The sequence below is a fragment of the Pinus tabuliformis genome, chromosome 3_1, assembly GCF_031772625.1.
Source record: "Pinus tabuliformis cultivar Carrire ecotype Pingquan chromosome 3_1, CPIR1, whole genome shotgun sequence".
Lineage (NCBI taxonomy): Eukaryota > Viridiplantae > Streptophyta > Pinopsida > Pinales > Pinaceae > Pinus > Pinus tabuliformis.
The window spans coordinates 210,072,583-210,100,314 of NC_142301.1; the positions used below are offsets into that span (position 1 = coordinate 210,072,583).

General features: G+C 38.6%; 1 protein-coding gene across 1 annotated transcript in view; it reads right to left on the reverse strand.

The window, feature by feature from the left end:
- Positions 1 to 27,732, reverse strand: part of LOC149186530 (protein fluG-like) — a 402,550-nt gene that overhangs the window by 174,628 nt on the left and 200,190 nt on the right. The window contains exon 14 of the mRNA XM_089411027.1: positions 21,445 to 21,590. Within this exon, the coding sequence (XP_089267153.1) occupies positions 21,445 to 21,590 (146 nt within the window). The remainder of the gene's footprint in view (positions 1 to 21,444; positions 21,591 to 27,732) is intronic.

Genomic DNA, 27,732 nt, shown 5'->3' on the forward strand with positions numbered 1-27,732 from the left:
TTCAAATTTTTTACTTGTTAGGCAGTAGACCAGTTTTGTGCAGTTACTAGAGGAGTCAATTCGAATGTTTGGGTGAGATGTCATCACATGGACTTAGAGATTAGGGCAAGTTCAAGATTCCAACTATGTCATATGGAAGACCAAAATCTTAGCTGTTCTGGACGAGTAAGATCTCGAAGCTTACGTTAAGAGTGTTGTGGTTGTTCCCACAGACAATGATCAGAAGAAGAAGTAGAAGGCCGAGCAGGGAAAGGTGAAGAGGTTCATACTCGATGGAGTTCGAGATCATGAGGTCTCACACTTGCAGGGCAAAGATACAGCGCGAGAAATGTGGGAAGCTTTGCCTTCACTATATGAAGGTCCTTCCGAACAGCAGAAGATGTACTTAGAACAAAAATTGCAGTGGACATTGATGCAGAAGGGAGAAGGGGTTAACTCCTATCTTCAACGTCTTCAGGACACTAGATACCAACTTCTTATTGTTGGGTCTACTCCTCAGTCGACCGCGATGGTAAGGACAACCCTGAATGGAGTCTTGAATGAATGGCAAGTCTTCATCCAAAGTATATTGGGCAGCGAAAGACTACCTTCATGGGAGGAGATGTGGGTAACCCTTCAACAGGAAGAAAGGAGGGATCTGGTTAAGGTCAACCTCAATGGCAGCAATGGGAGTGGCACGAAGACCAAGGAGGAGGAGGAGAACAGAACTCTAGCATCAAAGGGACAGCAGAAGCAGAAGTAGAAGAAGGACATTTCGAAGATGAAATGTTTCAGATTTGGCGAGATGGGCCACTTTGCATCCCAGTGTCCTTTGAAGCAAAAGGATAAGGATGAGAAACATGATCCTAAGGCTGCTCCAACAAAAATTGACGAAGATGAGTTTGCCATGAGTGTCCACACATCTCAAAGAGGGAAATGGGGCGATATTGAACTATGGTCGAGAGGACTACATGTGGGTAGGATCCTTGAGGAGTCAACCTCTTGGATCAATTTCGTGCTGCGAGAGCCCGAGATTCAACAATAGCAAGATGGACTCAGTGTCAGATGATGCATTGGGTTCGCTGGAGAGACAGATGCAGTAGCCTGAGACCAAAGACTGATCAGCGCAGTGCAATGTTGCAGGAAACGTCCCCCCCCCTCGGATCTAACCCCCGAAACGCGGTCCATATGGATGCATGGGGGAAGCGCCTCCCGAAACCCGCTTCGGAAAAACCGAAACGCGTTTCGGTTTTTTTCGAACCACGTTTCAGACGGCGCTTTGGTCGTACGAAGCGTCAAGCTTCTGAAAAAAATTATAAAAAAATGCAAAAAAATAAAATAAAATATATATATAGCCAAAAAAATATAAAAAAAATATAAATATAGCAGATGCTCCCTCATGGTAATGTTAAATTCTTAAAGTAAAAGGATGACTTGAATTTTTAACATTACCATGAAATGACTCGGGATGTTTGAGAGTGGTTCCAACCTCATTAGACTTCATATGGAGAAAATAGAATTTCATATCCTATTCAAAATTCAGCAGACTTAACAGTTTTCACGAATTCAGGATCAATGGGATTATGGCATTTCATTAGATTATATCAAGTATGAAGGTATGCGATTAGCATTTAATCAAAAGCACCAAGCCCTATATGTACCCTAGTGTTCGTGGTGTTAATTGTTGAACTCCTTTATCACGCCCTTAGCAAAAAATTACCTTTCAATCAAGTCAAAATCATCGATCAAGCATGTTAAGCTTTTTCTACCATATTTTAAGTCTTGGATTAGGTAGTTTGATCAAAATTGGGCAATGTTGACTAATATCCCTAGACAATCGAGGTAGAGGCAAAGGCTAGACAAGAGGAGAAGAATGTAGATTCTAGATGGTTGATGCATCTAAATGGTTGATGCTCGAATAATTAATCATTAATGTACAATGGATGCTATATCTATCTTGATTTATGCAAAAATATGCATGTTTTCATGTCTTCTACGACTAATTTGGTATTTGGAATGTTTGCTTTGAGTATAAATGCAAATATATATATATATAGCAGACGCTTCGCTTCCCAGATTTTTGGAAAATGACGCTTTTGCGTCCCTGCTTCCAAAAAATGTCCCCGTTTCGTCCACACTTCGTGCAATATTGGTGCAGAGCAAGGTTGGCAGCAATGCAAATGGCACAATGCGGAAGTCAGCAGCAACGCAGAAGATTTAGAGGGTTAAAGACTAGTAGCGGTGAAATTCCAACATTCACATGCTATTATGTTGAACACAGTTAGTTCAGAAATTTTGGATGCTTTTCCGTTGTTGAGTAGCAGTAATTAGAAAATGACGCAGTGCAGAACTAGCAGTGGCAGTGTTAGCAGCAGATGCAGAAGGAGTTGTAGTACATATGCAGCAGTGGCAGTGGCAATGTCATGGGCAGCATTATAGCAGCAGCAGCAGCACAGTGTTCGTGGCAGCAACAGTGCGGAAAGGAGATGCTTCAGAGACACAGCAACATGCAGTTGGACATTGTTGTTAAAGCACATTCCTCGCTAAGAGGGAGTGTTAGATTTTGGTAGTGTTGTCGCGCAGAGTGTCTAAGCACCGCGACAATGCTCAGATCGAGGGTTGTCACCCTGATCCCCGATCTCTCCATTTAAGCCATCTCCCTAGGCTAAGGGGGGTAGACCCTATGGGATAAAGGAAGACCAACTGAGAACCAGCTAGGTTGGGAGACACAGCAAGGCAAACAAGCACCTGGAGATTTTAATGATGGATAACTTGATAGATTTAAAAGATTAAATCAGATAGAGTGCATACCAAAACAAGACACGACCACAAGATGGAAATAATTCTAGACCAGTGCCTTACGGAGTTAATGATCAAATAATTGTTTATCAACTACTGCAAAAATATGAAATTTGTAATTCGACGACTAACAATCATTTATCATCAAATAATCCAAACACTGATAAATTTCACCAGATGCAAGATGCACAATATTCTAGCAAATAAATTTCAAAAGATTAAATATTTGAAACAATCATAAAATTTAAATGCTTACTAATTTCAATCCTAGAAATAAAAGATTTATGCTTGGAGAACCCAAATCTAGGAAATATCTACCACTTTCAATAGTTAATTTTCAGATATAAGAATTCATGCACATTTAACTACATAAAATGACAAATATTAATTCCACTTTAAAAATTTTAGCCTTAGCAAAAAATAAAAAGGACACCAAGAAAATTTAAATTTGAATCTTTTCCTTGATTAAGCAAGACTAAAAAAATGTAAATCGAAATTGCATTTTTATTTTTATTTTTTTTATCTTTTTTTAATTAAATGAAAATCCAGACAAAATAACTCAAAATCCTAAATATTAATCTAATCTAAATCTAAATCAGATAAAGATCTAACTTAAAATTTTACTGATTTAAAAATAAAACAAAATAAGAATAGAGATGACACTAAATCGAACTATATGCAGCTCTATGCCTAATCAAAAAAATATGAAAAGGAATTAACCCTAAGTCCTAACCATAATAACATTCATAAACCTAAAACCTACACAATGTATAGAAAATCGTAATCTAAATGTCTTGGGTGCTATGTATGTGTGCAGGTGCAGTGACGATGGAGAGAGAGCAACGTGAATGAGCTAGACGGATGCAGGTAAAGAGGGTTTGAATGCTTGCAGTTTCCTATGACAGTTGCGTGGGTTATGGCAACGTAAGGCAGCAATGGAAATGGAGAAGCGAGGAGAGGGATGCGGGTTTTGAAACCAGCGTGAGGAATTGCAGGTGGACGGGACAGCGTGGATGGCGTGAATATCTTTGCCAGCTTGGGTAGAAATGATAGCCAATGTAGAGCTACGTAGGGAGATTTGTGGGCAGCGTTGAGGGACGTGGGATAGTAGGTTCTGGCAATGCAAATACATGGAGGAGAGAACTGAAGCTGCGTAGATTTGATGTGTTTTGCAGGTGTGCGTGGAAAGGCAGCTCGATGGAATGGAGCAAGGGACGGAAGAGGAGGGAGCTGAGCTGTGTTGAAGGATACGCAGGTACAGCAATGTGTGGAGCTGCAGTGTAGCCGCAGCAAGTTATGGCAGCTGCGTGGATGAGGGGAGGAGAAAGCTGCGTGAGGGTTTGAGGGACGTGGTTTTGGCTTGCAGCTGGAAGACTGTGAGGATTTTTGAGGGGGTAGCAGCAGCAAAGCCTGTGGGCCTTTAAAATGTCGAAAATTTTCTGCGACAATGAAACCCCACTAGGCATCCAATCAATCTAAAAAAAAATTAACAGAACCTAAAAGTATTTTCCAAATTTTTTTTTTTCAATCAACTCTGCTTCAGATTTCTTGAAACCCTCAAAAAATTTCAGATCTGAAAATGAATGACTTTAAAACCCTTGGACTGCAAAATGTTGGTTAATATTCCTGGAAAACAATTTTTATGAACCCCAACGATCAAATGGCTTGGAAAACCTTGAATTTCTTCAAAAACCTTTTCCAGAAAACCCCTGCAAGAGCTGACTCTGAGGCCAAATCTTACCCTCCAAGGCCTAGATCTGGCTTCAAACAAAAATCTCTTATTCAGATCTGCAACCTACAAGAGCAAAACAAAATACCCAGAAACAAAATATGCAAAAAACTGAACTAAAAAAACCCTAAAACCAACTAAATAATTACAATATTCACAATTTAAAAGGCTCTAAATAGCCAAACTTGTCAGTATGCCATAGAAATATTTTCAGAATTTTAAATTTAATATGAGATGCTTCAGAAAACCCTTCATGCATTCACAAGAAAAATTCAAATGACAAGCCCGGGATCAAAACTAGCTGGGCTCTTTAGAAAATGTTTTTTCGGGAGTTGGCTAGTTCAGCCGAGAACTTCCCCAAACACCCGATGATCTCGAAATCAAGATTGTCCTGCACAACTTACTTCAACCATTAACAAAGAGGGAAAAAACGATACTAAAATCCAGATCTAATGGAGATACCTACCATCATATTCAGAAATTTAACTACCATTCGAACCCTAGTGACTAAACAATTTCCCTATGTTTAAAATCACTCTTCATCAAGCTATCATCAATGGCTGAAATTAAATTTATGCACAGAAATAAAACATCTTACAGCATTTCCAGAAGAGTAACACCGGCAAGATTTCAACCCCAAAGTATTTATTCATTGCACATGAAAAATGACTACAAGAGAACTTTCTTTAGCACAAGACTCACAAATCGAATGATCTCAAATGACCCCTGACACCCTATTTAAAGAAAAATTTCCCAACGGCTAGTTCGAGTGATCCATGTCAAAGTGATCTCGACCGTCGATGAGGATCAAAATATCTTTTAATCTCATCCGTCAAAATTTTAAATGTTGAGGAAATTTCACATTTTAATATAAAAAATTAAAATTTTGCATTTATTTCCTCAAAACTTTGACTTATTATTATTTTATTATTTTATTTTATTTTTATTTATTATTATTTTTATATTTTTATATATTTTTTATTTAAAGGGACCCTCGAACATAGCCTTTGGAAAAGTCACCTAGGACCTAGGACTTATGAGGAGATAAAACATTTTCTAACCCTCAAGACACTTTACATCATGATTTTTACATTTTTACATCTCAAGAGGGAAAATCCATTTGACATAGACCCTCACAGACTACCTAGTTCTGTGACACAAACATAATCTAGCAGATCCAGCAATTTGTAATAACCTAACCAAATAGTTAGGATTATTCCCAAATCACTTTTACATAGACTCTAAACACACTAGGATTCCCCTAAGATTCTAATGACAAAATCCATTCCGGCTTTGGGGTTAGGCTGAAGGAAAACTCTACCGACCATGGGTCGGTGAGACAAAAAACCTTCTGGAACGTAGATCATCACTAGAAGATTAGGTTTACCTAGGCAAATACATACATGACACAGATCTGCTAAGATTATTTACAATTTACACATGCAAACTGGGTTTATAACATAACATGATCACGCTGATGATGATAGTCGAATGGCACGGACATGTCGATCAAGTGCTATCCCTTTTGTGAAAAGAGGGGGTGTACTGCTATGGGTAGTTGACACATAGTGGTCAACAGGTAGCATCTGATATGCCTAGCAATGAAAATTAGTGGAGAGGCTAAGGCACATGAGTTATAAAGAACGTAGAAACCGTTTGGTTAAATTCCAGCTAGATTGTATTTTATTAAAATAATTAATATTTTTAATGGGGTTCCTAAGTCTAAACTTAGGAAAATTAAAGTATTAATGGGTATTAATCAAAATATGGGTGAGAATGTTCTAGAAAGCAGATCAAGTTAATTTTTAATCTTAGTCGTTGATTAGAGACTTAATCTCGATCGTTGAAGTCCCAACGAGAAAAGTATAAGGAGGTTTGGGGTTCATTTAGAAATACACACACAGAGAATGAATTGATCTAGAGTTAGAAATTTCTAGGGCTAGGAAGCTGAGAAATTCGAACTAAGTGATCACTCTACAACAGAGGGGTAGGGATAGTTCGGGAATACAGGTCAAAGAGGCGGAGAGGCACTAATGGAGGCAACACACATCTAGAGGGACTGATGCTGACCCAGTCTGGGACCAGGCAGTCTTGACACAAACCTAGAAGGGCCAGCGCAAAAGTGAGCCTGCTCTCACGCAGAAATCTGGAACTGCCGAAAAAGCTGGGAGAGGTTGGCACAGAAGCTCCAAGAGGCAAAAGAGACAGTGGAGGGCTGACACATAGCCTGTAAGGCTGATGCAGGGCCAACGCAGAGATAGTCGGGGTTAGCCAGTTCTGCTGCCGAATCAGCCGGAATCTACCGGGTGAAGTGAGGTAATCTCACTCAGTTTTCTGCCAATATATTTTTCTCTGTAACTGGATTTCCGAGAGGGCATCCAGTATTGTATTCAAAGCCACTACTTAATAATATAAAACCCTTAGAGTTGTTGCATCGGTTTTCCCGCATTGGGTTTTTCTGGGGACTATTTTTTCCAAAAATAACGGTGTCCTATGTATCTTGTTCTTTGCTCAGTCTCTTGTTTCATCTAATCAAATTAAATTGGTGTAGGCTGCAGAAGTAATTTACTTCAGTATTTTCATAAAATAACTTGATAATGTATATTAAAATCAATTAGGAGAAGTAAATTCAGATTTGTTGCAGTAGGGGTTCCTTGAGTATAGGAATTTTCACAACCCCATCTAGGACCATCCACTTAGTCTTGGTCGTCTCTTTCTTGAAGGCTGCCAACTAACGTAGATCTGTTGGCTCTACCATGATGTTTGTCACGAACTCCTTCGGACCATGCTCATCCAATAAAAACTACAGTGTGGCCTTCCAGAAGCCAAAATTAGAGGCTTTGTCAAGTCTGTCCTGATCCCTAAGTCCTGCTAAAGCCATCTCACGAAACTCAAATAAACTGGAGACTGGATATGGAAATATCCTTCTCTTTCCTTCTCGACCTTCCTTTTGCTACTCGCACTCCCTTAGTAATGAGCGGATTTGTTCCTGCACTAGCAGATCTGATCCTACACTCATCTCTGGTGTCCTAACCATAACTTGCACTACCTACTGCTTCTATTGGGTAACTCGCTCTAACTTCTGGAAGTCCTTCTCCGAAATCTGGTACATGTATTGTTGCACCTGTAGCACGCAATGATTGGGCTGGCAAAACTCTGCCTACTACTGCTGGAAATCACGAATCTCCTCCTAAAAGCTGAAAAATTAGAAACCCTCTAAGAAAATCTTGAAATCTTGTTAGTGTGCTTTTCTCTTCCTACCCAGCGCAGATCTGCAACTACAAATCTTCTGTGCCCATATCTTCTCAACAAAGCAACTGATATGCTCACCGAAATTGCGTTCTAGCTACCACACTACCTGTTGGAACTTTGCTCTGGGCAAACCGAGCCTTTACTGCACTTTGCCTTTGGAAATCGATTTTCCTACCCAGTAATTCGCACTACCTGGCTTGCCTGCGCAGATCTGAATCCTGCGCTTCAAATCTCCCTCTGAAACTACACGATCTGTTGATCTTTCGCCTTTGAGCCTCAGATCTGATAAAAGACGCTCTAATACCATGTGAAATTTCCTTGAAATTGCAGCAATTGGAGTTTATTCTCCTAACTGATTAGCAATTTAATTGTTTACGGCAATTAACAGATAAATCACATTGCAATTCTTCACAAAATAAATATATTGAAGTAAATAAGGAACTTAGAAATAGATGCATACACAATAAAAATGACACCAATATTTTTGGACTGAAAAGTCCCCAAAAAAACCTCAAAGGGAAAATCAGTGCAGCACATGAGGGTTTATTTTATTATTATGACACAAATTCTGAGAGTACAATAATTTGGATGCCCAACTGGAAATCCTCTGGCAAGCACACTGACAAAATATCTGGGAGACAATTTTCTCCCTCTGCAAATCAACTTAGCCTCCACTAGCCTGCTCGCACTCCTCACTGGCAACTCCCACTCTGCCAGAAATGTGCATTGTTGGCCTAGAATAACTCGCACTGCCTGCAAACTGGCTCCAAGCGAGTCGTCCTGCCTCCCTCTACCCCTAGAAAAGATTCACCCTGCCTTCTGAATGATCTCCTGACCTCTGGCAACTGAGAGGACCTCTTTACGGCAACTCACAATGGGGTTTCTGACTGCACAAATAGGCTTTTGCAACCCTCTTTGCAGATAATTTGGCCTCCCTTCTCTTGCCAATCTAACACTAGAGAAACAATAGGAAATTCCCTAGAATCCTCCTCTTAAATTTTTTGCTACTCCCTCTCTGATGCTCTCTCTCTAGCTCAAACTCTTCCCTCGCTGAATCACTGTGCACTGGGTAGTTCGATCTACCTTGGCTAACTTTCTCTCCCACTTGTGTCTTTCTCCATCCCATCGAGTTGCTGTTATAATCTCTTGCTGGAGCATCCACAACCAAGACCTAATCGTGATCAATGGCTAAGATCATCTTAGACTTGATCCAAGTCATTTTCTAGAAGTCTCTAGAGCATAAGTCGATCTCCTCAATTAATTCCCATTAATTAATCAATTTTCCTAAATTAGACTTAGGCATTTTTAATTATTGGTCAATTAATTTAATTGAGTAGTCTCTAGGTGTTTTCTCCTTAAACCTTTTCTAGGTTTTGGAGATGTTGTGTTCCTTAGCCTCTTAGACACAAATCAAGACTAAAACAGCTATTCGATGCTACCATACTATCCAAAAACTAACACAAGGATTTAAGAGGAGGCGGTTCGCTTTCCTTGAAAGAGGCCAAATTAAGGCAACCTTGGACTTAGGGCTTGATTGATAGGTTGAGAGTTGGAATGACCAAAGGTCAAGGTGCAAAGAAAAGGTTTCCTACAATGTATTCCAACAAGTCTAAGGTACATGAAACCCTCAAATAAGCCCCCAAGTTGAAGCTAGAACCAAACTTGGGTTTTAGCTTAGGGAAAACAACTACTGAAAATAAATTTATGGACAAAATTGAAGTGAATGCCTACCAAAGTGAGTGATTTTGTGGCAAACACTCTTCCCTTGACATTTAGACTCTTCAAGTCCAAAAATTCCTCTTCCTAGCTAATTTTCTCTATGCCCTAGTTGGTCGCCTAGCCTTAAGAGGGTTGAATTGGGCAAAGAGATAAAAAAAAAAGATTATGGATGAAAATTGACTTGATCACCAACAAAGGATGGCTAGTGCCTAATCCAAGGGTTGATGAAGTCTATGGATGCTTAAGATTAGATAGATCTTGCAAAGGAGTAAGGATATTTTGATGCCCTAGCAATCAAAACCCTAACTATTACCTTTGTGACGAATCAAACGCACTTGGGAGAGCTACAACATGAGTTCCCACAGGGGATATCATTCACATTCCATGTATGAGTAATGCACACAATGATACTGCCTAGATGTTATGTAATTTATTTTCAACAAATTAGGGCATAGTAGAAAAACCCTAGATAACCATTGCATTCCATATATTAGATATTAAATGAAAAATTATTCAACAACAAAGCTTACTTACACGATGAAATGCGTAAATAATCCATCATTGATCCAAGATAACTTCTCCAAAGACAAGAAAATAGCTCCAATATGAAAAGTATATTCCATAGATCACATCTTGCCAAGAAACAAGAGGTCGAAATTCTCCTAAGAGAGGCTGAATTCTCCAAGTGATGATGGTTCTACAAATGATCCTCTCCTCTATTTAAATGAGGAGGCATAATGTCTAATTAGCCTGAAAGCCCCTAGAAAAACAAGTAAAGTCACAATAATGCATTGGGTTACAAGCCAAAGCACTAACTTACAACGAAAATAACATGATTTTCACACACATGTGAGTCGTAAGGCTACAATGTTGACGTCATCTATGCATTGAGCTCTAATTGGCATGCGTTGAGGCTTTTGAGTGCCAAGCAGGATGTAGAAGCCTCTAAAAATCATCCCCTAAGGGTTGGCGCTGAGGTCTCTGTCAATACATACTATGGTCCTAGAATCCAGTTTGGGCACCAAAAGATGGTTCTCATGGGTCTCTAACTAGCCATAGTGCCAGTCTCTGTTCCAATGTTAAGGACTTCCAAGGTGGTGCTAGCCATCCCATGTCTCAAGGGGTGAGCCCATTCTCATTTGCGCCCTAGATCAACTACCATCCCTCTCAAAGTGCTAAGGCCAGCCTGGGGGTAGGTTGGGTGCAGGTGCATCATCCCAAAAGTCATAAAATGCGAGGTAAAGTGTCAGAATACTCTGAGTGGTGGAAGTGCCCAAGGGTGTGTGTGATGCTCTATAGCTGCATGGAGTCCCATCGTTGTCAAAGCTTCACCTGTGGGGGTCAATATACTTCTCAAATGCTTTGAATACCTGTGGGTAAGGCACCCAAAGCTTGGGCTATGTTACCCACCAACATGGGTGACCCCATAGGAGAACGTTTCTCCTATGACATCTCTTCAGTCGCCAGCCAACAACCTCTGACAGCCACCAATGTAGCCGATATATTGTGCCACTTGATCTCCACTCTCTAAGCCAGTCATATGTCCCCTCGCCCATCGATCGAGAGCATATGTTTGGAGGTGGAAAATCCAATCCTAAAGGTATGTTTTTCATTATGCAATCAAGTGCTTATGCTTGTTTTCCTTGGGCATATTGGGCATGGATTATTGGGTGACTTGGAAGGCAGAGTTTTGACTATAGTTTTGTTCCCTCACCTTAAATGGGGGTTAATCCTCAATCCTAGTCCCATGGGATCTCCCCTATTAGCTTATAGCTTCAGGAAGAGCACTACTTGGGAAATCCCAATTTTGGTAGCGTGGTCTTGTTTTCCCATTTCACATTTTTCACTCCCCTCCACACATTACAAACCCTATTCCATCATCTTCCCTCTCTGGGTTCATATGACGATTGGGTCCACAAGGCACTGTTACACCCCCTCCACTTATCCACATGTCTAGGTTCGGCCTAGAACTGTTGCCCCAGAGGTTGATGTAGCTAAAAGAACGTTAAGAGCATATCATGGCCACAAGTAAGAAACAAAAGAAAAGAATATTGTAAAATGCAAAAGATGGTCAGGACATTAAAATAGCACATGGGAAAAACCCAAACATGAGCTCTACCCCTTATCATTAATGCCATCACCTTGGTTCCTAGGGCCCCATGAATGCCCACACATCATTAATGAACCCATGCACATCCTAACCCTTGGTAGGCAATGAATTGCCCCACCTTAAGGGGATAATAATTGCTTATATCATACACAACATGCTCTCATCTCCTGGAGCCCCGAGCAACAATACAAAGAGAAAACAAGAAAAGGAAAAAGGAAAATGAATAATAGTAGAAAAACCAAGGCCAGGGTAAGTCATGTATCCACGATTGCTCACTCCTGCATCTATACACCCAAATAAGTGGACATCCCTCATCATTGTCATCATTGAACCCATGGCATTTGGCTTTCAGACCCCCTGTGTCCCTATCCATATCATCATTATTCACATGACCTGTATTAATTGAAGGATGTACCTTGGACCTGTCTTTCCCCTTATGGGTTGGGAACGCCTGATAGGGTTGTTTATTAGCCACTCCTACCTAGGGAGGTAACGTTATTACAAGCTTAAAGCCCCAAATTTGGAAGGGAAGCTCATTATGAAGTCTCAATGTGCCCTTCATTAGCAAGCTTGGTTCACTTAGATGCATTAATGAGCTATTGTACATAATGCTGAGAAAGCGCGTTGGATCTTTATGTAATTGGCAGGTGATTTCATCATGGGCTAGGAAACTTAACTAGGGCCCATGCCCACCAGAGGATCATATTGACACCCTTAGGAGATGCATTGAGAGCCATGGGACTCTATCATTTGTTAGAACATCATTTCATGCCATGGGCAACCCCAACGCCTTCATTCGTTTGTTCATTGCCCCACATTATTCGCAAGTGTGAAAATTTGGAGACCCAAATTTCTACTGCAACAACTGATTAAGTTTCTTCTATTTGTTAAATAATTGAACAAATGATTTATTGTGTTCTACGATAAATATCGAAACCAATACACTGCAGTCTTCACCAAAGAAATACACAACACATGACACCATTATTTTTGGACAAATGCCCCGGAAAAACCCAATGCGGGAAAACCGGTGCAACAACTAAGGGTTTGTACTATTAAGCAGTAGTTTTCTTAATACAATTCTTCGGATGCCCGAACTGGCAATCCTATACAGAGCTCTAACTGGGCAAAATGGTAGTGAGATGATCTCACCCTGTCACTGGAAGATTCGGCATTGCTCTGCGCTGGAGATGAGCCTCTGTGTTGCCTTTGCATTGTACTATGTCACACCCATGCAATCATTGCGTCACTGCAATTGGGACTGCACTGCACCTCCTTCTGATCCTCTACTGGATGGAAACTTCAGCTCTTTGGCCTCCCAGTCTCACACCTTGGCTCCGGCAGTAAATCATGATTGTTCCTCAGCAGAATTTCGATCTCCCTCTGTAGCTTTGCACTGCCATAGCGTAGCTCTGCGTGGCCCTACGTCAGCTTCTCTAGACATCTTTCTGCCCTCTCTGCCTTATACTCTCCAGACCAAGAAAACTTCCCTCCATAAACTATCCCTGCCCCTCACTGCAAGAAATCTCCTCGATCGATTCTCTAGCAACTGCTGCACTACCCTCTCTGAGAAATTCGATCTCTTGATCTCTCTCCGAAGTGTTTTCCAAATGCCCATCGAAGTCCTCCTTATAATCCTCCAGTTGAGTAATCCACGACCCAGATTAGATTCTAATTAATAGCTCAGATCATTTGGACTTGATCTCTGTCTTCTTTTAGAAGTTTCACCCTCAGTTTGATTAATACCCTTAAGTATTTTAATTTCTTAAGTTTAGACTTAGGCACCCATTAAAAATAATTAATTATTTTAAGAAAATTATCTCTAAGTGGTATTTCCCAAAACGATTTCTAGGTATTGTGGAATACATGTGTCCTAGCCTCCCTGCAAATTTTGAGGCTTAGAGCACATCCGATGCTACCAGAAATCAACACTCCCTCTTAGCAACAAATGTGCTCTAGTAATGCAACCTACTAAATCATCACTCTGACTCTGAAACATCTCCCTCTGCCCTGCTAATATCTGACATCATTGCCCATCAACTACTGCGCAAATGCTGCATCTATACTGCTGATGACCCTGTCGCTGCCAACACTACATCTGTACTGCAACTCCCTCTAAAATTCTGCATTCGTGCTGCTATTGTCTCTGCCACTGCCAACATTGTATCTACACTGCAACCTTCTCTAACAACTTCTGCTACTGCATCAGCAATGGAAAAGCATCCAAAATCACTGTACTGGTGTTCAGTATGATGCATCTTGTTGTTGGAGTTCTGATTGCTGCTTAGTCTCTGCGCTGACCCTCTTAAGCCTCTGCGCTACTACTGACTTTGCTTTGTGCCAATTGCATTGTTGCCAACTCTGTTCTGTGCTACTCAGTCTCTGGCGCTCCTAGCCACTACAACTGTCACTCCAGCACTCCTCTACATCAACTGACATTGGCCCATCCTGCTACTTCTGATATGGGCTCCCGTAGCAAGGCACTGATCTAAGAGGTGAACTCCTCAAGGAACATGCAAAGTTATTGATCCATGATGTGAAGAGTATGAGAATTGGAAGGTAATTGATGAAAAAGAAGTTTCTTCTTGTTTCTTTGTTGTGTTATTATTCATTTGTTTTCTTCGTAATGTGAGAGAATAATTGAAAATCACACTCTTTTTTAAATAAAACCCTCAATCTTTCACCGCCATACACACTTGGCATATATGTAGGTGGAACTTTGATGTTTTGCTGGAATGTGGCATAAATGTAAGTGGAACTATGGTGTTTTGTAAGATTCCATCTGTCAACCACTATGTGTCAACGACCCATAGCAGTACACCCCCTTTTTCGCAAAAGGGATAGAGCCTAATCAATGTGTTCCTGCCATTCAGCTATCATCATCAGCCTGAGGATCATATTATAATATAAACCCAGTATGCATGTGTATAATGTAAATAACCTCAGCAGATCCGTGTCATGTATGTAATCACCTAAGTAAACATACTTTTCTAGTGACGATCTACATTCCGGAAGGTTTTTTGTCTCACCGATTCATTCTCGAATGGTCGGCAGAGTTTTCCTTCAACCTTACCCCAAAGCCAGAATGGATTTTGTCACTGGGATCTAGGGCAGTTCTAGTGTTCTAGATTGAGTCTATGTAAAAGTGATTTGGGAATAATCCTAACTATTCGGTTAAGTTATTTTATTACAAATTGCTTGATCTGCTAGATTATATTTGTGTCGCAGAACTGGGTAGTCCGTGAGGGTCTTTTGTAGATAGGTTTTTCCCCTTGAGATGTAAAAAATGTAAAAATCATGATGTAAAGTGTCTTGAGGGTTAGAAAAATAATTTATCCCCTCATAAGTTAAATAATTAAATTTTCTGACCAAAATTAATTAGAATCCTAAGCCAGATATTTAATTAATTATAGGTCCTAGGTAAATTTATATTTTCCAAAGGCAAAATTCGTGGGTCCTTTAAAAATTAAATTTTCACAGGTCCAGGGACTAAAGTTAATTGATTATTTTGCTAAACTTCAAGCCTTTGGTCCCTGGAGTTAAGTCAAAGTCAAAATTTTGAGGAAATTAATTCAAAATTTTAATTTTTGAATTAATTAAAATGCATTTAATTGAAAATTTCGAAATTTCCTCAATAATTAAATTTCGACGGATGAGATTAAAAGAAATTTTAATCCTCATCAACGGTCGAGATTACTTTGACAAGGATCACTCGAACTAGTCGTTGGAAGATTTATCTTTAAATAGGAGGTCAGTTGTCAGTTGAGATCATCCAATCTCTAAATCGTGTACTAAGCTCTCAAGCTCTATTGTATATTTTTTTTGAATTAATGCAAAATTCTTTGGTGTTTCAACGTGTTGTAGTGTTCCTCTTCACGAATTTATGGTAACATTGTTTTAATTTCTACTTAATATTATGTGAAAACTATCAATCAATAGCTCTCTTAGAATAATCTGAATACAGGTATCTTATTCAGTTTGTTGGATCTAGGGTAACATTTTTAATTTTGATTAAAGTAGCAAGTATCTCTATTTCTTCATAATTTTATCGTTGTTTTATTTCTCTACTTGATTTGATGGTTGATCTAGTGTTTGCAAAAGATCTCTCAGGTTCTCATTGAGCATTTGGGGATAGTTCTCGGTTGGACCAACCAACTCTCAACACATATTTTCTAAAGAGCCTACCTCATATAAGCCTCAGGATTTATCTAACGATAATTTTTTTTCTGCATGGTGTTTTTGGGCTACTACCTCTCTAAAATCTCAAAATATTTTAAATATTTTGTAGAAATTTTGATAGATCTGGCTATTAAGAGCATTAGATTATCAGATCTGGGAGCAGAGTTGGACTCATACTCCTCAGATCTGATAGATCTGTAAATTATTTGTATAGATCTATTATTTATTTGTGTAGATCTGAAATTTTGTAACATAATTTTGAATTTTAACACTTGGGTTTTTGGGATTTTCTCTATTTTTGTACATATTGAGTATTGGGTTTTTCTCTTTTCACTTGTGCAGAAATAGATCTGAGAAATCAGCCAAGAAAATCTTCAGATCTGAGCTAGATCTAGACCCTGGAGGGCAAAATCTAGGCTCGAAGATTGTGTGCAGGAGTAGATCTGAGAAATCAGCCAAGTAAATCTCCAGATCTGAGATTTTTCAAGCACATCTAAGGGTTTTGAAACAGATCTAGGCCCTGGAGGGCAATATCTTATCCCAAATCTTTTTACAAGGCCAGCCATTAAAGATTTTGCAATAAATCTGAAGATCTGAAGCAAAATAATTTTTTCTAGAACAAAGGTTTCAAGTTTTGGGGCTCCTAAGCCCAGATCTACCTTCTCCTAGCCAAACGCTAGTTCTATTGGGCCTAGTGCTAGCTCCCATTGGCCCTAGATTCCCTTGCTCCATTTCTAATTTGAATATTTGAATTTCTGAAGCTAATCATTAATGTGTTTTTGCAGAAAATTTGGTAAAAATTTGTATTTTAGATATTGAAATTTTTTTGGCAACTTGGGCAAGTGATCTCCAAAGCCTAGGGCCTAAGGGTTTGATCTCTAAACCATTTTTTTCCTCACTATTTGCTACAGTAGTCATATACCTTTCTAATAGTGGTGAAAAACACATCTAAGTGGTTTGAAATTAACTAAAAAATTGCTAAATACATTAATAAATCATTTATGTTTGATGTGTATCAAGAATTTGGCTTAGATCTACATTTTGGGTCACTGTTATATCTGAATAATTCTGTTTCTAAAGTCTGAAATATAACAATGGAAAAATTTCACGTGGGTTAGCCTAAAATCAGTTCCTAAGTTGTCTAATCCATTAACGAATTAATTTCTTGAGTTGGGCATTAATCATTAAGTTTATTTCATGTTTTAATTGTTGGCTGTAATAAGTATATCAGATCTAATATAATTATGGAAATCACATCATAACAAGCTAAAATTTTTTGATAATTCATGTGGGCAAGTTTGGAAAAATTTCGGTAAATTTTTGGCATAAAGATATCATTGATAGCTTACTGTTTTCATTGTCATATTGCTGCTGTCATAAAGTTTTTCTTACTGCTGTCCTAAAAATTAATTTCTGAAAATTAAGTACTCTGTCATGGAATTGTGATAAAATGCATATCCTTTGTTTCATAAACTGAGTAGTTTTTTGAGCATCTGTTGACATTAATATCGAATTGCAAAGTTGTTTTTGTTCTCTGAGTTAAATTGTATCAAGAAGATTTGAAATACGCTAGTGTTTTAACTATAATATCTTCAAGAGTTTATTTTCTAAGTCTTCATCTAAAAAAAAGGCAAGAATTTCATTTGGGTATTTGAGGGCTTTTATGGCATAAGTGTTTTCCCATTCTCGAGTCTAACTTCATCTCATCTTTTAGTGCATTTGCATATAAGTTAACTTTGCATAGATAAAATTTACTTCCAAGCATAAGCTTCGTCGACAGACAGACAGATCTCCATCCGTCTTTTTTTGAGAACCCTGTTTTAGTAGTACTTAAAACGGTGACCTTGCAGTCGTCAAAGCCATAGTTCTCTGCAGCACCAAAGGCACCGGGTATGTTAGAATTTCAGGAAAGGTATCGTTAATCACACCTTAGTGTGCTTCTCCTGATCTTCTCTCTGTCAATTACTACAAAATCAAGCTCAACACAGAAAAGATTGAAGGGTTCACATTTAAATAGGCATTTAACTAAAATTAACCAAGATTCTTGCATCTCACATTAGTTTTAGGATCTGCATTTCATATAAAATAGTCATTCATTTAAGCAACAATTGCTAATTGATTACATGGTCTTAATTTCCCTAGCAAGATCGTTGACTCCATAAGGCACTGGTATCAATCGTTTAAAATCTAATAAAATCCTATAAGTCTTGCTAAATCTTAATCAAGTATTTGATCGCTTCATTGTGTCTCCCGAACTGGTTGGTTCCCAACCAGTTCTTCTTCATTCCACTTTTCCATAAGATCTAACCCCCTTAGCCTGCTGTAGGGAGACAGCTTAAACGGAGAAATTGGGGAATAGAGTGACAGCCCCCGATCTGAGTGTTGTCGCGGTGTCTAGACATTCTGTGCGACAACACCATCTAGGTAGAAACCCTGTTATATCAAGTTTCCAAGAAATTTTCTTTGGTTCTTAACCCTTGCTCTCATGAAAGGGTGAAATGATTTCCTAGTCACTTGCTTGTATATTTTGTACCCTAAGTATTTTTTTGGTTTGTTTATCAAATTGAGAGTGTTGATTTAATGATTAAAAAGAAAGATGTGATAGGATATTCCAACACATAGGAAATATTTAAGTATAACTTGGTCTAGTGTAGAGTTACGTAAAGTGTGTTTCTTTACTATGTACTTTTGTAACCTACAATCTAACAGTCATAATATGTTCTAGACATGAAGTGATCCGACAGTTCATTTTCTCCTCAGTATTACTGACATTTGATCCGTGGCTTAACACCCGATTGGTCCATGATCTCTATTTAAAAAGCATGGAGGGTCATTTGTAAGGTGATCGTTCATGAGAGAAGCTTATGTAAATTTTTTTTCTTTTATTAATAAATATCCTGAAGTGGTCGCGTTGGCTCAGGCCATGGACTGTTTCCCTCTTTAAGGGTTTTAACCACGTCAAGAATACTGGTGTATTGATCTTTGATCTGTTTGTGAGTGGTGTCCTTTGGTGTTCTATCTGAGGAACTTACCCTGTAAATTCCTACATGGCATCAGAGCTATTTAAGGGCCGCATTTGTTGGTGATCCAAATCTGAAGCCAGTACAAGTGCATCCGACTGTCGTTTCTTAGGTCTACTATTTTTTACCGCTTTCGGGCCAAGAGGGCTGCTCTATTGTGTTAGGAGCATCTGTTCTAGTGAGGAACCCCTTTCATTTCACGTGAAAAGGTTTCTGGTAGCCCTAGCTACGTCATTTTTAAGATCTGGAGGTACATAGTCTTTATTTGCAGTTTTAGTTATTTATCTCTCTGTTTATTTCGGTATATTTATCTATCTTTTTTTTATTACCAGACCTATGCCTTTCATTTCTGCGTATGTTCTTTGCCCCGCGACTCTGTGCGATCTGGGCAAATCAGAAACAGAAAGGAAGGACTTTTTCATGCATATGCTCTTTTCCGCCGCACCTTAGTGTGATCTCGGAAAATCAAAAACATTGAGGAAAATATTTAGTTTCTGACGAAATCTAACTGCAAGCCGTAAGGTTTGGTTTTTTTTTGCATGTTCGTTTTGGGTTGTGTGGTTGAGAGATCCCAATGGTCAGTAAAAGAGATCCCAAGGGACTAGAATCCAAGATTAATATCCAAAAGGGGTCTAAGGGACGAAAGCACAAACCTAGCCCATTCTTTCTGCCGAATTCCCCCATTAATCCATGCCTAGAAGTGTCCATGATAAACAAACTACAATACTCGATTACCAAATGACAAAGCATACCTTTAGGTTCAGGAGGTTCACCTCCAAACATACAATCATGACATATGCATGAGGGCCAACATGGTTGGCTCAGGTGGCGGAGAAATGGCACAACGAGCTAGTTGGTGGCTGCAGGCGGCTGCTGGCTGCCAGCTAAGGACCATCTTGAAGAAAATTTTTCTCCTAGGGATATCACCCACAAAATGGTGGGTAACATGACCGACAAGCTTGGACAAGAGGCATAATTCAATTTTTTTGTGAGAAATAAGTCTTATAGAATCTTAGCAAGCTTGGACAAGAGGCATAATTCAATTTTTTTGTGAGAAATAAGTCTTATCGAATCTTTTTGGCTAAGCTGCCGCACTATGAGGGGCATATCTATGCCATCAAAAGACATGCAGGACTTTTACATAGCCTCATATGCATCCACTCTGGTGGCTTTGAACCTAGGTCTCTGCATTATACAAACCCAATCACCTTGATGCTTTCCCCTAGACCGTGCACTGCGAGAGGGATAAATTATCCATACAAGAGAAAATTATAGGCATATCTGACTAGCTTCCAACAGATAATGATTGACTGAAAACCTTAAACTATAATGGATTTACATGAGGATAAACTATGAAAGCTTTCCTAATGCCAGAAATTAAAAGGATACGTTGGACATAGAGAAAGTACTCGTGCATACTCCATCACAAGTATAACTGACAAATCGACAGTTGACATTTTCTGTGACTATTTTAGGGTGAAATGCAGTAAATGTTGGGCAATCACTAGTCTACTTAAATGCATAAATCAGAGTATCTACTAAAATAGATTGTATCTCAAGCCTTGTTCTGTAAATCCATTGCTTTCTGCTTTCTCTAATTGTGGTCCTATTTATCAAATATGGATCCTACTATTTTCCAACTTACAGTGTGGACAACAAATTCTATTGTCAGCTCTCTGTCTCCTTTCCACATTTCAGCAATAATTATGCGTTGTCTCCCTTGTATAAGCTCTGATTTCAGGTTTGATTCATTGACCTCCCTGATTTTCTTAACTGATGAAAGGCAGAGAAGTAAAAGAGCGCATAAAGAATCAATTGGAGCAGAGGGACCAAATGCACGCAAGTCAACACACTCATTTTAAGATGATTCTAATATAAATATGATATTCAAATTCAGACATCTTATTACAGTCTCATTTATTCCGTGCATTCAAAATGCCTAAAATAGAAGATCTTTCAGTCAAAATTTAATCATGCATACAGGCAATGGTAATGACCAGTCACGAAAGATCATTACACAGAAATATAAAGTAATAATAAATGAATAAACATGTCTGCCATGTGGGAATTGATAGGGGCATATTAAAGCGCATAATAATAGAATGAATTATATGCACAAGTAATAAGCTTAGGGGCCGATACACAAAATTTGGCACGGGATGACAGAATAGTGAAGGCTATGCAAAGAAATGTGTCAACAAACAGGAAGCACCGGGCATCATAGCTTCTTCTAATTTTGCTTTCGCATAACCCAAAACCAGACTTTACGTAACAGAAATTTCCACCAGTAAGACTTCTACCTAAACAATTTCACGTTAGTGTCAAAGATCAGCTAAAAATATCTTATATCCATTTTCACCTGGCCTAGGGTTTGTGTCATCAGGAGTTACTGAGCTCTTTAGTTGAGATCTGCATGTACTATCAATGGCAGATTCCAACTGCCTAATGGTGTTAATGCATATGAATATGTGAGATTGAGTTAAAAATGACACAGGCAAATGTCAAATTTTCTTTAGATAGCACAATGAAATTTATGGTCTGAGAAGGGAATTAGTTGTACATTTGTTACAATGGTAAAACATGAGTGCGGCCTATAAACCATTAGCATTGGCATTTTCTTCCTGCTAACATCAAGAAATTAAGCAATCTAGTCTTACTTGGGTATAAACGTCGCAAGAAGTCCATTTCTGTTTGCAATTGTCCTTATAGTCTCTTTTACGAAAACTAAGTTATCAGCTGCCTCCATGCAAGGTGAATGGCCCAAGGCTATTTCAAACTGGCCATTCCCTGATTCTGCATGCACCTGCAACAAAAAAAAATATGCAGCCAATTTATATGTAGACCAAAACAAACGGTTTAACAAGAAGAAACAGCATACATATTAAATATTTTGCCAACCGACTACCAGAACTGGATATTAAACATTTCTAGACTGAGAATTTTTAAAAAATGATTTTCTCAATACCCTTCACTATTGAACAATCTCTATTTATAAATTGGTAATAAAATTCTAAATCACTCGCTCTAATCTTATTTCCATTCTATCCTTGCTTCTTCTGGTCAATCAGATTGCAAAATGGAAATAGCACACAGTAAGCCCCTAGTGTCTCCTTTCCTTCAAAGTGTATCTACCACCACATTTTGTTTTCCTTTCTTGTTGATAATTTCAAAGTCATAACTGTAGAAATTATGGTATAAATTTGAAACTGCTCATGAAGTTTTAACCAAAATCACAAGACACAAACCTACTCTACTGTTTTACGGAAGTTAAATCACAATTTAGAACAAAAAATTCAGACATGCAATAAGAAATCACACACATGCAAATAGTATTTTTCCTGGGGAAAGCAATCTGCTAAAAATCCCAATGCCTGCATGCATTAATCTGATGAATAGAGATGTATTACAATTTACAATTGCTTTGCTCAACTGAGCACAAATGGTTGGAATCTTGAGCTTCTCAGCTACGTTTTTACGGTGATTATCTGATAGCACGTCAATACACTGATTTTTCTGATCTTTATATACATAGGCAGTGCAGCGATGGTTTATAGATCCAAATCTTTGCTATAGCCATGTTAGCGAGGATGATTTCTCCCTTTTCCCGACAAATGTCCACAGCTAACTTGGCCGATATGATTTCCATTAAAACAAAGCTTAGGCTTGCCTACCGTCAGGTCTCCAGCGACGTGGTCGAAAAACACTGCAGCGTGAGCAAGGTAGGACCTGAAGCGTGGTGAGTTCACGTTGTACATGAACACAATAATTACTCAAGCTCCCCAAAACGTCCCTCTTTAAGGTTATAAAGGCTGTACTGTAAATCATTACGATGGGTTGTATTGACATGTAAAGACACTCGGTTTGAAAGTTTTTTATTTAGTGTGTTTGTATAGAGTTTATATTTTAACTTGGAGACCATGTTCGAAATCTCTGCGGGGAATGAAATCTAGCCAGATATTACAAATTACCAATACTGAGAACTCTTTTTTCAATAAATTGTGATCCTCCAGATTGTTTCAATTTATTTTGCAAGAAATTTATGGGGAAAGCATGCACAAGGTTTACAAAACAAATTAGAAAGCTAGCAAAGCCAGCAACAAGCCAGCCCGCGTAAGCCAGCCAGCGTGAGCAAGAAGCCTACCAGCAAGAAGCCAGCAAGAATCTACCCTTCAGCCAGCATGGAGGAGAGCCTGGAACAAAAAAAAAAAATTAGTGTCTTAATTTTTTAATTTTGTAATGTTAATGGAGTGAAAAGTTTTTTCCATTGTTTGTAATTTTTTGTGGAGAGACAAGGAATATTTTTTATTTGGAGGGATAAGGTATATTGTATTTTGGAGAAATCTCATGATTTTTTAATTTTGGAGTTTATGGTTTGTGGAGTAATAAGGGATATTTGTAAATGTTAGGGATTGTAAATTTTGGAGTAATAAGGAGACTTTATTTGTAATTTGTTTTCGGAGAGATAAGTGTGGCATTGTAACTCAAAGTAATTTTACTTTGAGGGGGGGTAATTTTTTACCAGATTGTGCAAAAGCACCATTGTAAAAATCAAATTTTGAAAGTTGCCTTGTAAAAATTTGAGAAATTGACTAGAGCCAAGTGCAAAGCTCAGTCAATTTTCTCCTGTTTTGACGACTATTCGAGGGTCAAGGCCAAGCCCCGATAGTTCGTTTTTTGCGTCGTGTGTTGTTGTTGTGTTGCGCATCTTGATTTTTTTTGGAGCTTGATTCGTGGTGTGAAGTCTTAACACTACAATGTCTAAGTTGATTAATTTGTTTTCTGATTTCGACAAACTTGAAGGCACCAAATCTTATAAAACATGGCATCGTCTCATCGAAAGCACACTCATTTACAATGAATTATGGCAGGGAATATGTGATGGAGATGTTAAGCCAAATAAACCCACAGATGCAGCTGCACTAGCAAAATGGGAAATCAAGAATGCTAAAGCCTTAGCTCTTATTAAATCTTCTGTGAATGATGAAATGTATGTCCATATAGAAAATGCTACAGATGCATGGTCTGCTTTGAAAACTTTTAAAGACCTCTTTGATACTCAGCCTGAATCAAAGAAAGTCGATCTACAATTAAAATTGTTGCAACAAAAATTAACTGAAGGCGGTGATGTTCTTGAATATATCTCAAGACTTAAGAATATTAGGCAAGAAATTATTAATGCTGGTTTTCCCGCAATTGATGATAGCTTTATGGTCACAATTGTAATTGCTGGACTTCCTTCTTCCTACACACATTTTTTGGAAACTCTACAAGTAACTGGGAAATTAGAGAAACTAAAGTTTGATGAACTCTGTGAAATGTTAACTCAACATGATAAAACTTTTGGGAAGAAGAAGAAAGTTGGTGAAGATGTTTTTCTCACAGAGGCCAGCACTAGTAAGTCATCAGCAGATAGTTCTCGAGGCAGAGGCAGATGGAATCAGAATCAAGCGGCACATAATCGAGGTCAAAGCCAAAGCAGAGGAAACAATTTTAACAGAGAAGGAAGGAATAATTTTCAAGGTAGAGGAAACAACCAAGGAAGAGGCAATTTTCAAGGACAAGGATATAATAATCAAGGTAGAGGACAATCTCAAAATAGAAGTCAAAGCAGAGGCAGAGGACAATATTCAGGAAGAGGAAGAGACTTAAGTCAAATTGTGTGTCGAAGATGTAACAAAGTTGGCCATTATGCTGAAGATTGTCGAACTTCACTTAATAAAATTCCCAAGTTTCAGCAGCATTCAGCGCAATTTGCCAATGATCAAGATGAAGATAACTCAGAATATGTTTTTACTTCCTCACCAGCATCACAACTTTCATCCCATCTTAGAAGTGACTATGAAGATGCCTGGATCTTGGATTCCGGGGCAACTCAGCACATGACTTGTCCACATGATTTTTTCTGGAATTTTCAAGATTGCCAACTTAATTCCACTTTTCTTACTGATGATGCAGAACATACTCCTTATGGAAAAGGAGTAGTAAAAGTTTTTCTCCCTGGAATTGGAGAAAAAATGATTTCCAATGTATGGTATGTACCCAGTTTTAAGAAAAATTTGCTCTCTTTAGTCACGATTCGACAAGCAGGACATCAGGTGATTATGGAAGATGGTTTAGTCAAGATTAATTCAATCAAACAGAACTTGAAAACAGTCATGACAGGTTATGAAGATGGAAAACTGTTACGGATGAAAGGGACAGTTATTCCAAGGCATTCTGATTTTGTAGGGGCAGTGACTACAGGTATTTCACCTATAAGACTATGGCATGTAAGATATGGACATTTGAATTTTGAGAGTCTTTCTCAATTGCAGAAACAAGGAATGGTTAAAGGACTTCCCACTTTCAAAAGGGAAAATGCAAAATGTGAAGCTTGCATTTATGGCAAACAAAATCGAGAAAGTTTTCCAACAAGTTCATGGCGTGCAAACAGGCGGCTACAACTAGTTCACAGTGATGTTTGTGGACCACTACAAACTTCCTTTGGTGGATGCAAATATTTCTTACTATTCATTGATGATTTCAGCAGAATAACATGGGTTTACTTTTTGAAGAACAAGTCAGAAGCATTTGATAAGTTTAAAATTTTTCGCCAACTTGTTGAAAATGAAGTCAAAGAAAAGATAGGTACACTCAGGACGGATAATGGGGGAGAATTCACTTCAAATGAATTCAAAACTTATTGCAGTGAAAATGGCATAAGACGACATCTTACAAATGTTTACACTCCACAGCAAAATGGAGTAGTCGAAAGAATGAACCGCACCTTGTTAGGAATGGCAAGATCCATGTTAACTTTCAAGAGGTTAAGTCCACAGAAGCAATACATACAGTTGTCTACTTAAGAAACAGATCTCCAACTGCTTCTTTAGACGGAATCACACCTTATGAAGCTTGGTTTGGTTTCAAACCTCGAGTTAAACATCTTAGAGTTTTTGGGTCAGTGTGTTATGCCTTAGTTCTGAAAGAAAAACAAACTAAGCTTGACTCAAGAAGTTTAAAATGCACAATGATTGGCTATTCTGATGAGAAGAAAAGGTATCGTCTTTTGACCAACGGAAAATTCATTGTGAGAAGGGATGTCATTTTTTATGAAACAGAGAGTAAGAGTGCTGAAGAAATTGAAAATCTTCTTCACAAGTTAGAAACTAAAGGAAGTAAAAGAAATGGAAAAATGCAAAGTCAACCAACTTCACCAAATTGGTATGAACTTGATTTTCCTTCCTCTGAAGATGAGTCATCAAGTCCATCTACATCAACAACATCATCTGGGTCTTCTAGCAGTTCATCCGCATCTCCAAGCAGCAGCAGTTCTTCTGACAGTGATTCTCCACATTCTTCACCTGAACGACGAACATCAGTTTATATTAATCCTCTTTACAATGATGGAGACTTTACAGAAGCACAAACAAGTGAGCACCAACTACCAAAATGGGCAGTTCAACTTTTGAAAGATGTAAAGCCTGATGAGCAGAATAAAACAGGCACCAGAAGGGCACATAGAAGTGAAGGCAATTTTGCCTTGATAGCAAATGATTTTACTGAACCTTCCACATACAAAGAAGCAGTGAAACATAAAGAATGGCAACAGGCTATGGTTGAAGAATATCAAGCAGTAATTGATAACAACACTTGGAAACTTGTTGATTGTCCAGCAAATGTTAAACCCATAGGATACAAATGGGTTTACAGAATTAAGTATAATCAAAAGGGAGAACTTGAAAAGTATAAAGCTCGACTTGTCGCAAAAGGTTTTGCGCAGCAGGAAGGCATTGATTATGAGGAAACTTTTGCTCCTACAGCTAAATGGAACACCATCCGATTAACACTTGCATTGGCCGCTCAGAAAGGATGGAAAGTTCATCAAATGGATGTGAAAAGTGCTTTTCTCAACGGAGATTTACAGGAGGAAGTGTATATGACCCAACCGCCAGGTTTTGAAATTGAAGGACAAGAACATAAAGTCTGCAAATTGATTAAGGCTTTATATGGATTAAAACAAGCTCCCCGAGCTTGGTATGCAAAGATGGATGACTACCTTAAGAAAGTTGGTTTTCAACGAAGTGAATCTGATGATACTTTGTATGTGCGACAACAGGGAAAATATCTGGTAATTCTTGTTATGTATGTAGATGATTTGATCATCACTGGCAACCATGATGATCATATTGCACAGGTGAAAAAGGAATTACATGCAGGTTTTAAGATGACAGATTTGGGCTTACTTCACTACTATCTTGGAGTTGAAGTCTTCCAACGTTCACATCATATTTTCATTTCTCAGAGTAAGTATGCAGCAGAGGTTCTTCAGCGATTTGGCATGCAGGATTGCAAGCCCGTTCTTACCCCCATGGAGCAAAACTTGAAACTTTCAAAATTTGAAGGGGGGGAAAAGGTGGACAGTACAACTTACAGACGGTTGATTGGCAACTTGATTTATTTGACAAATACTCGTCCTGATCTATCTTATGCAGTCAGTATTCTTTCACGTTTTGTGCAGGAACCACGAGACAGCCACTGGAATGCAGCCAAAAGAGTTCTTCAATATATCCAAGGAACAAAAGATTTTGGTCTTCTTTACACAAAGACTAAAAATTTTGTACTTGGTGGATATTCTGATGCCGACTTTGCTGGGAGTATTGATGATCGAGCATCAACATCAGGTTATTTAATGAACATGGGGTCAGCAGCAGTATCTTGGAGTTGTAAGAAACAAGCTACAGTGGCCACTTCTTCAGCAGAAGCAGAATACATTTCAGCATGGGAAGCAGCATGTGAAATTGTTTGGTTGCGCAGAATTTTGCAGGACTTGGGCATTTCTCAGGCAGAAGCTACATCGTTATTCATTGACAGCCAGTCAGCCATCAAACTTGCCAAAAACCCAGTTTTTCATTCAAAGACAAAGCATGTGGACACCAAGTATCATCATATCAGATCTCTCATTG